Source organism: Hippopotamus amphibius, chromosome 1, assembly GCF_030028045.1.
Source record: "Hippopotamus amphibius kiboko isolate mHipAmp2 chromosome 1, mHipAmp2.hap2, whole genome shotgun sequence".
Lineage (NCBI taxonomy): Eukaryota > Metazoa > Chordata > Mammalia > Artiodactyla > Hippopotamidae > Hippopotamus > Hippopotamus amphibius.
In genome coordinates this window covers 77,022,292-77,036,386 of record NC_080186.1, presented here as the reverse complement: position 1 = coordinate 77,036,386, position 14,095 = coordinate 77,022,292, and the positions used below count along the sequence as shown (strand labels likewise).

The window sequence follows — 14,095 nt, the reverse complement described above, 5'->3', positions numbered from 1 at the left end:
GACAACAAACCTTTTTCTTTGAGTGTGTGTGTGTGTGGCAGGATGTGGACGGGGTGAGAAGTGGGGGAGTGATGGTTAATAGGAGTATTTTTTCTACTAGCTCCTCAACATTTTTCCTTATTTTCTAGAAATTGGAATTGCGCATTGACTTCTGGAATCTTCTTTCAAGCTACTTCGTATTGTAATATGTAACAGATTTTCTTTGAGTTTGAGACAAAATGTCCTAGTTTCAATTTAATGAATTTTTGTCTCTATTTTTCTTCTTTTTGTTATTCACTTTAGCCAGGATAAACCTGTATGCATGTTGCCAACTTTCCAGGAATCTTTAATTTGGAACTTTGATAAAAGAACTACAATGTTTCTTCTATAGAAAGACTCAAGAAATTTTATAAAGGGAAATTTGCTTTGCTGAAAGAGTAACACAGCCTGCCACTGCTATCAAGGAGCGTTTCAGAGTAAATGTGACATCTGAGTAGAACTTAAAGAATGATGTGGTAAACAGAGGGTTGCCTACTTGAGTCTTTTTTCCCGCTTTTTTGCTAACAGAACTCAGATCTTATTCATTTTTCTCCAAGCAACCCTGTCCTTCAAGGGAGGCGGGCTCCTTTTAAATCCAGAGAATGAATCTTGAATAATCTAAGCTGTCAAAATGTGAGCTACAACCCATCAATTTAGACACTAAATCAATTTAGCATCTCCTGACCAACATTTAAGAAAATAGAATAGAGTGTATCACATACATCTTTAACAATAACTGTTCAAAACACTAAAGTACTGCAATCAATTTCAACTAACAGAGAGAAAAATAAATAATTAGGGGTCTATGAATCTGAATCTTCTGCTCCATAGGTAGGCAGAGAGATAGATAGATGATAGAAAGACAGAGATATTGATACAGATATCAATCATTTTGATATAAAAAGTATTTCCTACTGTGGGTCCTGTTAAAAGCTGATAATGATTTACTGATTTTTAGATATAGGTGCATGAAGCTATTCTAGCCAAGGAGACACCAGGGGAGGTCTGCTGGAGGGTGCTGGGGAGCACTTTCCTCATTCCTACAAAAGGGTCAAAGAACTTTTCTCTTTTTCAGTGGGTGCTGTTACCAGTTATCTTGAATAGTAGTCACCATCGTGTATAACAAGGCCAGGAGGACAAGCTACTTTCTGAGACAGTTGAGGCAAGTTGAGGAAAGATAGAGGAGCTGGATATTTGATGGCATCATTAAACCCCTGAATTAACCTGGAGCTGCCTTACTGATGGACTTATTGTTATTTGAGATTATAGATATCTTTTTTTGTCTAAATCATATGCAGTTAGATTTTCTTTTAACTGCAGCTAAAAGTATCCCAACTATTCAAGATAAATAGGAATCTATCCAGCAGAGAAGTATGTTCTGAACATAGAGAACAGAGTGGGTCAAATCACACAGTAGTTGGAACAGACTGTTCATTGATTAGAATCAGTACAAATAAAAGACAGGATTGATGGCTGAAAAGATATTACATGCCATTACATGTGGACTTCACCATTTTGTAATAGAGTCTTCAGATGTTATTAAGTAGTGAAATAACGTGGTAATGTGATTGGATACTGATTTTCTTTAGCTAAAGATCTTCTTAATACCCATATCAAAGTTAGATGCAGTTAATTTTCATTATTTCGATATAAACATACCAAGTGTATACCTGTAAATAGAGTCTTTTTCCTTCTTATAAGTATTAGACTGAACGCTGGGTACAGGAGAAAAGATTGTAGAACCCAGTGTTCTTCTACATTGTTGTCTATTGTGTGAATACAGCTCAGGGAAGGGCTTAGCATATTCCGCCTAAACATGAAGAAGAGGGGAAACTATCTTAGAAATTAATTTTTTTCATGTCTATATTGATAAAAAATTTATACTTGATTATTCACATGGAATACCTAATTGTGATAACTAACAGCTGACTAGATCTTTAAATAATTTCAAATATAATGCTTACTTAATCCTCAGAAAAAAGCCCTATGAAATGATATTATCACTTCATAGATGAGGAAACAAATCTACAGAAATTAAAAAATTTGCCTATGCTCACACTTTTTACTAACTTTTATTTTCTTTGTCTCTAAAACTTAGCATTTATATTCATACAAAATGTATTTCTCTAAATTCAGAGAAAGTCTAAAGTTTAAATACTGAGAGAAAAAAAGCCCTATCTGTTCAAAAAGAAACTTTACTATTTCATACACAGAGTAGGTATAGCATAATAGTTCTGAATAGAGGGGGAGAAACTGGAGAAAAAGTGATCCAACTTTTCCTAGTGTCTCAGATTGGCTCTGTATATTTTTATTTAAATACAATTATTTAGATATTCAAAATAAGCATGCATCTATAAGTATAAACTGTGTAACTTGTGACTGTCCATCAACCAACCAAACAAATATTTGTCTAGTATCTACAATTTTTTTCACATTAGGCACAGAATATATTTCATTCTGGATAATACGGGATAAAAATTTAAAATATGACAAAAACCTAGGCCATAAAGAATTCACATTCTTGTTGGATAGATACGATTAGCGTACATGAATCATTAGTAAATAATGTAATAGAATAATATCATTCAGAACCAAACTGAACAATAAATCTATAACTAAGGAGGGGTTTAGAAGAGAAGAATATCCATGAGGGCTGGAATAGAGAAGATACAATTCATCAGTGAGGAAGAATTTAATGCTGGGATTTGGAGAAGAGGACATTTCAGGAGAGGCCAACAACACATGTCCAGAGTACTCACAAGACAGTCAACAACATACTTAAAGTCAGGTGGGGCAGGGAAGCATTTATCATTTATTGTGTATAAAGGGTAAGTTTCAACAGTCAAGAAGGATGGTTGTGAGAGGCATAGACAATCAATGTCTTCAAAGTCAAACAGATAAACTTTAATGTAAAGAAGAATGGCCAGAATTGACTTGAGAAGAAGTAGAAAATTTGAGCATACCAATAATTCTTAAAAGAAATGTAATGAAGTTTCAAATAACTACCTTTAAAAAAGTAACCAGGGGGCTTCCTAGGTGGCGCAGGGGTTAAGAATCTGCCTACCAATGCAGAGGACATGGGTTCAACCCCTGCTCCAGGAAGATCCCACATGCCATGGAGCAACTAAGCCCGTGCACCAAAAAAAAAAAAAAAAAAGTAACCGAGCCCAAATAGATTATATGTAAATTCTTTTAAATGTTTATGCAACAAACAATTCTTATGCAAATGATATCAATTAAACTAAAGAGTAAATAACAAAAATTTTTCAGTCCTTTTTATAGCTCGCATAGTCTTAATACCAAAGTCTGAAAAGATAATGCACCAGAAGAAGACTACAAGCTAATTTCACATATGACTTCAGGAGATTTCACAAATTCAAAATAAAATACTATTCAACACTATACTAATGGAACAATTTGTAATGGCCAAACAAAATTATCAGTAAATTAAAAGCTCCTAATAGCTCAAAGTTATTATAATTTATCTCCCAATAGATCAAAGGAGAAAAACAATGTAATTATTTTAACAGCTGTAATATTTAAAATACATTTGATAACTTCAGTAATCATCATTGACAAGAACTGTAATAAAACTAGAGAGAATACTTTCTTAATATGATAAAGAATATCTTAGCAAACTTTTAAAAATTATACCTATATAAAACTAATAACTAATATTATGATTGATGATAATACACTAGTCTGCAGCATGATAAGAGTGACACCTATCATCACTATTATTTATAGATGTTTAGGAAATATTGAGCAATGCAGTAGGAAAAGATAATGGAAGTAGTAAAAACTCTGGAAAATTCTTATTCAGGATGGCTGAGTAAGCCTCATCAGACCCACCCTCTCTCAGATAACAACTATAAACTCTAGACAAAATACTCCAGAAAACACACACACACACACACACACACACACACACACACAATTGCCTGAAGGTCCTGGAGAATGCATGAAAGCAGGTGACAAAGAAAAAGCATTGAAACTTGGAATTACTGACTTGCATAGAGTGAAGTTTCTACTTTCATGACTTTTAGTTTGAAGGCAAGCCAAAGTATATGACATCTAAAACTCTGATAGAAAACTTGTGTTCTTTCTGGCCAGAAGAAACAGAACACAGTTCAGGCTGACCAAAACTTCTGGGAAATGAGAAGTGAATGATAGAAAGAAGAGTGTCAAAGATGGCAGCCCCATCCTTTATGCATAAACCCTGTCCAAGTCTCTCGCTGACCCATGAACCATGCATGTTTAGGGAAAACTGCAAGCAGCCCAGCTAAGGATAAAACAACTGAACTGAAATTTGAGCTGCTGCTATAGAAATAGAGTATATTTTGAGCCCAACCAAGTTAGCGACTGCTAAAACACTAACATCATTACTCTTTGTAGGAATATAACAGACACTGGAGTCTCCATATTGTAAAAGTCGTAGTGTCCAGGATAAATCCAACGTAACATACAAAGACCAGGAAAATGAAACCTAGTCTCAACAGAGAAGACAATAAAAACCAGCCTCGAAACAACCCAGATGTTGGAATTATCAGATTTTATGGAAGCTATTATAATTGTACTCAATGAAAAAAGTAAAATATGTTCACAGTAATAGAAAAAAAAGAAATCTTAGAGAAATAGAAATTATTCAAAAAAATGGAAATTATAGAACGGAAAATATATAATATCTGAAATAAAAAACTCACTGGTGGAATGAATTGGGAGATTGGGATTGCCATATATACATTACTAATAAGAAAAAAATACCAAATTGTACACTCTAAATATATGCAGTTTACTGTATGTTAACTGTATCTCAATAAAAGTTCTTAAAAAAAAAACCTCACTGGTTGACTTTACACAGAATGGAGACATTAAAGAAAAGAATCAGGGAACTTTAATACAGATCAATAGAAGTTACCTAATATGAAAAAAAAAGAAGAATTTTTTTTTTTTTTTTTTACAAAGGGATTCAGAGACACGTGTCCTGGTGAGAAAATAATAATGAAAAGTCTGACATACGTCTAACAAGAGTTCCAGAAGGACAGGAAAAGTAGAATGGGGTAGAAAAATATTTAAATAGTGGTCAGATGAAATATGATCTTAATTTGATGAAAGACATATGTGTATAAATTCCAAAAGTTTAATGAACCCTAAGCAGAATAGTTAAGAAGAGAACCATGCTTAAGTACATAATCAAACTGCTGAAAACCAAATATGAGGAGAACATCTTTAAGCAGCCAGAGAAGAACAAGTTATACACACAAGGGAACAATTCGAAATACCCCTGACTTCTCATCAGAAACTATGGCAGTCAGATCTATGAAGGCCAGTGGATATTGGAACATCATCAATATGCAGAAGAAAAAAAATTATCAGCCAAAATTTTGTATCACGAAAAAATTTCCTTCAGAATATCTTTAAGACACTTTCAGGAAAAAGAAAACAGACACTTTGTTGCCAGCAGAGCTTCACTACAAAATATACTTAAGGGAGTTCTTCAGGCTAAAAGGAAATGATACTAGATGGAAATATATCTTCAGGAAGTACTGAAGAGCATCAGAGTTGGTCATACTTCGTTATTTTTCACTCTGTTACTTTTTTTGTTTTTTGGCTGCATTGGGTCTTCTTTGCTATGAGCAGGCTTTCTCTAGTTGTGGTGAGCAGGGGCTACTCTTTGTTGTGGGGCACAGGCTTCTCATTGCAGTGGCTTCGCTTGTTGTGGAGCACGGGCTCTAGGCACGCGGGCTTCAGTAGTTGCAGCACACAGGCTCTGTAGCTGTGGTGCACAGGCTTAGTTGCTCTGCGCCATGTGGGATCTTCCTGGGCCAGGGATCAAACCCGTGTCCCCTACATTGGCAGGCAGACCCTTAACCGCTGCGCCACCAGGGAAATTCCTCTGTTACTTTCTTTAAAACATATAGGATTATTTTTTGTTTGTTTATTTTCATTTTAAATGTTCCCAATCTTTATAAAACTCCCTCATTTTGGAAGAACAAAGACATACAATACAGCGCAACCTTTATTTTCTTTTACAAAGGCATCACCTGGAAGATTAATAGAACTCATCAATTTAGGCACAACCTTAATAATTCTGTTTCCAAAGAGAAAGTAACTAGTGCAAAATAATAACAACCTCACAGCTTTTACATGGGAATGGTAAGAACAGAATATTTTCATTTTAGAGAGATCTGCAGAGATTAAAAATGTATTTCTCACAGTGTATTGGCTTTATTATTGAGGCTGTAGTCGAGTTAATTTTAAGTGTTTAGTACATTTATGAAAATGAATTAAACTCTCAAAATTTGAGGCTCTTAACATATCCCATTTTTTGTAGGTGCTAAATCTAGCAAAAACTGGCACTTAGCTATTATAAGCAAACTTCCAAAATATCTAGATTTTATTTCCAAATAATAGAATTTTAGAGTAATTTGGAAAGATAAGTAAAACATAGGATTGTTGAAAGCAAAAATTATAATAGTCTTATGGGGTTTATAGAAATATATGAAAACTATATTATGAAAGGTATTATGAAAGGTAGGGTTAGTAAATGGATTTATACAATTTTAAGTCTTCTAAATCTTTATGTGAAATAGTACAATTTTACTCTAAGTAGACTTTGAAAACTTGATGATGTATATTTTAATCCCTAAAGATACCACTAAAAAATCCAAACACAAAGAGGTATAGCTAAAAGTCAATAGATAAATTAAAATGAAATGTTAGTAAATATTCAAATTATCCAAAAGAAGACAAGAAAAGAACAGAAGAACAAAAAAATAGAGAGACAAACAACCCCTCCAATATTAGTCTTAAATTCATTCATATCAATAATTACATTAAATATTAATGGACTAAACATTCCAGTTAAAAGCAATTCTCAGAATAGGAAAAAAGCAAGATCCAATTATATGCTGTCTATAAGAATGTACTTTAAATGTGAGTTGAAAGTAATCTGATGGAAAAATATATACTGTGTAAACAGGATGCATGTTGTGGCTTTTTAAATATCAGACAAAATAGACTTCAAGACATAATATTTGCAGAGATAAGGATGATCAATTCATCAGCAAGACATAAAAGTCATAAATATGTATGTACCTGATAACAGAGTTGCAAAATACATAAGCAAATTGACAGAATAAAATGGAGAAACAGGCAATTTTATAATCATAGAGGTTTTAACACCCATCTCTCAGCAACTGGTAGAATAACTAGCTAAAAAATCAATAAAGATACAAATGATCTGAACAAAACTATCTCCTTAACCTAATTTATAGGTATAGTTACATATTTATACATCTACAACATATAGATATATTTATATGTTTATAAATATATACTTACAGAATACTACACCCTACAACTGCCAAATACACATTCTATTAAAGTGCACATAATACTTTCAATAAGACAAACCATATGCTGAATCTTAAAACAAGTCTCAATAAGTTTAGAAAGACTGAAATCCTACAGAATATGTTCTCTACCCACAATGAAAATTAGAAATCAATAACAGTAAGATACCGAGAAAGACTCTAAGTATTTGAACTTCTACAACAAACTTCTGCAGGACCCACATTTTAAGGAAGAAATCAAATGAGAAATTAGATAGTTTTTCAAACTGAATGATAGCACAAATATAGCATATCAAAATTAATGGAATTTAATTAACGGCACCATCATTTTTCCAGTTTTCCAAAAAAGAAATTTGGGGATTATCATTCTAAGCACCACATCCAGTCACTTAAAAAATTCTGTCGTCTAACTACTTAATTTCTTTCTTTTTTCTTTTTTGCCTTAAAAAATGTTTTTTTATTCAGGTTACATTGGTTTATAACATTATATATGTTTCAGGTGTACAACTTTATATTTCTGCTTCTGTACACACTACAGTGTGCTCACCACCAAAAACTGTTTCCGTCCACTACCCTTACAGTTTCTAACTACTTTATTTCTCGCCAGTCAGTGCCCTCCTCTCATTCCCATTGCTACTACTTTGGTTCAGTGCCTCACCATCTCGTACCTTGAAGGTCTATGGAAAAGATACGGCAACGGATGGTATGTTTGTCTAAGAAGTATTTTGGTAAAAGTCAAACAAAAAATCATTGAAGGAGCAAGGCCTTTCGGGAGTCAGTGTGAATGTAGATGAGGGGAACTGATACAGGGGTTAGTAGTTTTAAAGGGGAGGGGGCTTCCTGAGTCAATGTGATGGACCATGCTCTTTACAGCCATATCTTATTGAGAGCCATTTATAATTGTGGCAAAGGAGTACAAAAAACAATCAACCTACAATAGAAAGAGAACAGGTAGGTGTGTGTGTGTATGTGTGTGTGAGAGAGAGAGAGGGAGAGGTGTTAGCACATGAGAGAGTTCAAACAGATTTCTGAAAGATGTAAAGTTAATTGAAGCTAGTAGCACAGTAGTGGTGTCACTTAAAAAAAGTCACACTATCTTTCTATCTTTCTGATGAAACTCCAGGCTTAAAGTTGGCAGGTACTGAGGGTAGGAATGAGAACAAAACTTGTAAAAAAAAAGACAGGTTAACTGAAATTCTGCTATGGAATTTCTGAACCAGTTGCCAATTCCCCCATCTCCTAGTTCCCCTATCCCGCATAGAGAGCTATAGGAAATTAATCCCAGGCTAAAATAAGTGGCTTTCTCTGAATAAACTTCTGCTGGCATGGGTTTTGGCTCCCCAGAGTATCTCCTCATGTTAGCATCTGGAAGGAAGGCTACCATGCAAGCTGCCTGCTCTCTGCTTTCTGATCCTGCGGTAAAGTTGATCCTACAGTACATGGCTGAGAACTCTGTCATGTACTGTAGGATCAGGTAGTTTTCAATTCTGGAGAGAGACTTCAGAAAATAACTTAAGAAAATATGAATTCTCCTCAGAAAAATTAGAAACAAATGTTAATAGGATTCTATGAAAAAAAAAATAGCCAAAAAGAAATTTTGGAAATTTAAAACACGATTGCTGAGTAAAAGTGCAGTAAAAAGACCAGAAGAAAAAGTTAAGGAAATTTTCCATAATAAAGGGTAAAATTTCAAAGAGATAAAAATAGAGGAAAGTGATATAGAGAATCAATCTAAGACATGTAACACCTGAACATTAGAGAACAGAGAAAATAGTGGAAAGGAAATTGGAAAAGCAGTAATGGAAAGACATTTTTTAGACCCAAAGAAAGCATGCTTAGGCATAACCTCAAGACATTTCAAAACAACATTGATAAAGAGAAGATCCTGAAAGTTTCCAGAGAAAAAAAATAATATCACTTACAAGAGACTCAGAACTTTTCATTAGTAACTTTGAATGCTATAGGACAGTGGGGCAGTGTCTAGAGAAAAAAAGATTTCAAAGTCTAGAGAAAAAAAGATTTTGAACCTATAATTCTACTCAGCCAAATTATCAGTCAAGTGTATGGTAAAAATAAATACACTCTCAGACATTCATGTACCATTTCTAGGCAAGTTTCTTGAAGATGTAGTCTAGGAAAGTAAAGATTAAATCCAAGAAGAAATAAGGCATGGGATATTAGAATCTGGAAACTAAGCCAGGAGTGGGATGGCCCAGTGACAACTGTGGAGCAGGCTTAAAAGCAGTGAGTCAAATTCAGAACAGGAAGTCTCTGGGTTCCATGAACGATTCCTCCAAGAAGACTGGAATGGATTCCACTAAATAGAATGAGAAAGGAAACTTAATCATATCACATATAATAAGAAAGGTGCATGCTTCCTTATTGGAGGCGACTTATCTTAGAGGTAAAGAGCATGAATGAGACTGCTGCGTTCTTCTTGGCTCTCACTTATAATTTGATTTCAGCTAAGTTCCTTATTTTCTTTGTGCCTCTTTTTTCTCATCTATAAAATAGGAATAATGATAGTACTTGTTTCATTTGGTTGTTGAAGCTATAAATTATATATTTACACATATATTTCATACAAATGAATATATTATATATTTGACTATATGTGTATATATATGTATTTGAACAGTGCTTGACACACTCAAGTACTACATAGATGTTTGCTATTATTATCATTCGCCATAAGAAAAAAGAAAGGCAACTAGGAATTCCAGAAAAAGTACACAAGAAAGTCAAGATCTAAATATAAGGGAAATTAATATATGACATTATTTTTTAAGAACTTTGAGATATAATTGGCATACAATAAACTGCATATATTTAAAGTGTACAATTTGATTTTTTTCTTATTAGTAAACAGCAATTATTTTTTAGTAACTGATGGAGAATAAAGAAAGAGAGCCTACTGTTTTTACATTGTACCTGTTGAGAAGAAACATAATCCTAGCACTTTGCTTTGTTCTACAAAAAACAATTATTTACAAAAAAGTAATAATATAAACGCTGTTTATAGCATTTTGAGTTTTAGAATTAATCTATAGACAAAAGATAAAGGCTTAATCAGAGTTGCAAAGTGAATATAACCATTGACCTCAAAAATGTAAGAATAAAGATATATTTGACCTAGGTAAGAAGATGTGGAGGAAAGGCTAAAACTGCTAAGATTTTTCATCTTATATAAAGAATAATAGGGAGTTAGTGATTAAAGTTGAAAGGAAAGAAAAAAAGTATTTAAATATATTACTTCAAGGCGCAAAAGTTAAAATAGAAGAAGCAGAAAAGTAACTATCAGAGATTAAGAAGAGGGAAGAGGGAGAGAGGTGAGATGTAGAGCAGTGTAAATAAGCTAATTCAAATCTTTATTTTTAATTATGCAGCACATAATGCTTAAAGTTGATAAATAAAAAAACAGCTCATTCTTTAGAATTACAGAGTTTATCATAAGAGGAAGTGAAACCCCAAGAGGTTAAACATAGTTGCTTCTGAAAAGAAGAAATTAAAACAGGAAGAATGTGTGCAAGGGCTTTGTGTTCTTATTAGCCTTTCCGTATTATTTAATTTAAAAAGGCATATATATATTGTGATTTGTCTTTCTAAAAATTAAAATGTTTTATATAAGATGCTAATAAATTTATTATGATCAGTAATCTTATTATGATGCTACAATATATTTCTTGGGAGATTTTTATTAAACACGAACCTAAATAAAACATGTAGATGAGGATAAAACTAATAATCTGGACAGTGTATTTTGTCAACATTTTTAAAAAGTATAGAAGGTATAAATATGCAATAAAATGATAACATGTTATTAACTATGGTGCAAAGCACGTATTTCTTCATGTTTCATTCTCCATATTAGCAATAAGCAGGATTAATAATAAGTAAATTAATACCTAAGAGACTCTCTTAAATGACTTTGCTGATTCTCTGTATTAACTTCTTTCTGTAGTCTCTTAGATAAAAACCTTCTGAATGATATTCAGGTATGCTCAATGGTCAAGGCTGGTTGGCCACTTTTCAGGACACCCATGTACCTCTGCTCAAGTTGTTAGCAAGAATCAATAGTACTAGTGCTACAGACATAGAGAACAAACTCGGGGTTGCCAAGAGGGAGAAGTGTGGGGGAGGGATGGATTGGGAGTTTGGGGATTAGCAGATGCAAACTATTATATGTAAAATGGATAAACAACAAGGTCCTACTGTATAGCGCAGACAACTATAGTGATAAACCATAATGCAAAAGAATATGAAAGAATGTATATTTATATGTATACCTGAATCACTTTGCTGTACAGCAGAAATTAACACATTGTAAATCAACTATATTTCAATAAAATAAAATTTAAAGAAAGTTCCCAATAGTATTGGTGCTAAACCTGTTATGATCATTGTCATTGTAATCATGTGAGTTAAATAACTATAATACAAGTGGTCTTGGCTACATACCAAAAGATTAACAAATAGATGTATATTTTCATATTCTAAATTAAAATAAAATATTTAAATTATGCATGTATAATTTTCTATGAGGCCCTGTCTTAACTGACTTTATGATAACTGCTAGTACTTCTCACATTCAATAAATTATTTCCACTGTATTGCCTGTCCAACAAATAATATATTATTTTCTCTATTATTTCCATATACAAAGTTTTGCATAATATCAGAGATGAAATCACTTTAAAATTTTATGCTTCTGAATTCTAAAATTCATTTCAATTTGGGATTTGTAGAAAAATGTATAAACCTATTAGGGATAATCTGAATTTCTATTAAATAATTGTAAGCATGCAAATTAAACCTACCTCAGTTGTATCCTTTAGAAAATGAAAAGATCTAATAGATCTTGATTTTAGATATTCTTCTACTGGCTCTAAAGAAGCAAATCCAAACATAAATGATATTTCTGTACTATTAGACTACTTCTAATTTAAAGCAACAAACCATTTTCTCTACACGTAAACTTTTCAGAAATGTAGTTTGTTAGAGCTAAATGTGTTCTAGAATAATTTGCTTTTAAAAAGAATTTCTATTAACAGAATATAACTTTCAATTACTTACCATTATACAATCATGCTGTATTTTCTTAGAAAAAAATGATTTCTAAATAAAACAATCATACTTGATAGTCAAATAAATCTTTTCATTAATTCCTTTGAAAAGATAAATATTTCCCTCAACCTGAATCCCCAGCTCCGATTATGAATTTTACTAATTTGGATTATCATTTAATGGACTTTTTTTTTTTAAGTAGGTACAATGTAGGGTCAAGCATACAGACTTTGGATGTAGATAGCCTGGGACCAAAAACTACTTTTCTCTTTATGAGGTATGTAGCCTTAGGAAAATCATTTAACATCTCTGAGCCTTAGTTTACCCATCTGTTAAGTGGAAATAACAGTACTTATGTAACAGGGATGCTGTGAGGATTAAATGAGATAATAGATGTAACAAACTTACATCTGGTATTCCTTCAATCAACAGTTATTTGTTGATCACCTGCAATGTGCCAGGCACTGGTGTTGGACTCTGGAATTGTGATTTCTGCCCAATGATGCACACATTTTACTGGATAGTACAGAGAAGAATTGAGTAAAGAAACAAAGGAGTGAACAGTTATAAATTGAGATGCATGGTGTGACAGACATAGATTTTGGGGAGGGACAGCATTAGAGGGAGGTGTAATTTAAATAGGGTCGTTGCTATGGATTGAATGTTTGTGTCCCTCCCAAAAGTCATATGCTGAAGCCCTAATTCTCAATGTGGTGGTTTGGGAGGTGAGTCTTTGGGAGGTAATTAGGTTTAGATGAGGTGATGAGGGTAGAATGCCCACAATGAGATTAACGCTCTCCCTGCCATGTGAGAATAAAGCAAGAAGGTGGGTGTCTGCAAACCAAGAAGGAGGCTCTCAATAGAACCTGACCCTACTGATCTTAGACTTCCAGCCGCTGAAACTGTGAGAAATAAATGTTGGTTCTTTAAGCCACCCAGTTTATAGTAATTTGTCATACCAGCCTGATTAAGAGAGAAAGTGGGACTGAGAGGTGGGGTGCTGCTGTAACAAATACCTAAAAATATAAAAGTCTCTTTGGAACTGGGTAGTGTGTAGAGGCTGAGAGTTTTGAGGCGCGTGCTAGAAAAAGCCAATATGGCCGTGAAGAGATTTTAAAAGCAATTCTGGTGAGAACTCAGAAAGAAAGAGGAGAGCTATAGAGAAAGCTTCCATTTTCATAGAGAATACATGAATAACCATATGCGGAAATGTTGGTAGAAATATGATGGTAAAGGCCATCCTGACGAGCTCCGAGACAGAAATGAGGAACACGCTATTGGACAATGGAGAAAAGGTGATCTTGTTATGAAGTGGCAAAGAACTTGGCTGAATTGTGTTTGTGTTCTGGCTTTTTGTGGAAGGTAGAACTTGTAGTGATGAAATTGGATAGTTAGCTGAGATTTCTACGCAAAGTGTTACAGAAGAGGCTTGGTTTTCCTGACTGCCTGTAGTAAAATGCAAGACAAGAGAAATGAAGACAACATTGTTAAGCAAAGTGGAACCAGAACTTAAAAATTTAGAAAATTCTCATATTACAAAAACTGAGGAAGCATGTTCAAAAGGAACACTAAGGCTGTGGTGCACTGACCATTTGATATGGAGATGAGGAGATTGGTGTGGGTGTGAAACATGGACCTAATCAGGCATCCCAGCAGAC

General features: G+C 33.5%; 1 protein-coding gene across 3 annotated transcripts in view; it reads right to left on the bottom strand.

The window, feature by feature from the left end:
- The window catches only part of C1H1orf141 (chromosome 1 C1orf141 homolog), a 205,821-nt gene that overhangs the window by 14,766 nt on the left and 176,960 nt on the right, over nt 1-14,095 (bottom strand). For 2 of the 3 annotated variants that reach the window (XM_057716955.1, XM_057716947.1), the window contains exon 6: nt 12,191-12,258. In XM_057716955.1, coding sequence (XP_057572938.1) covers nt 12,191-12,258 — 68 coding nt within the window. Of the gene's footprint in view, nt 1-1,688; nt 1,829-12,190; nt 12,259-14,095 lie in introns of all 3 variants that reach the window. The other variant, XM_057716964.1, reaches the window with a different exon arrangement.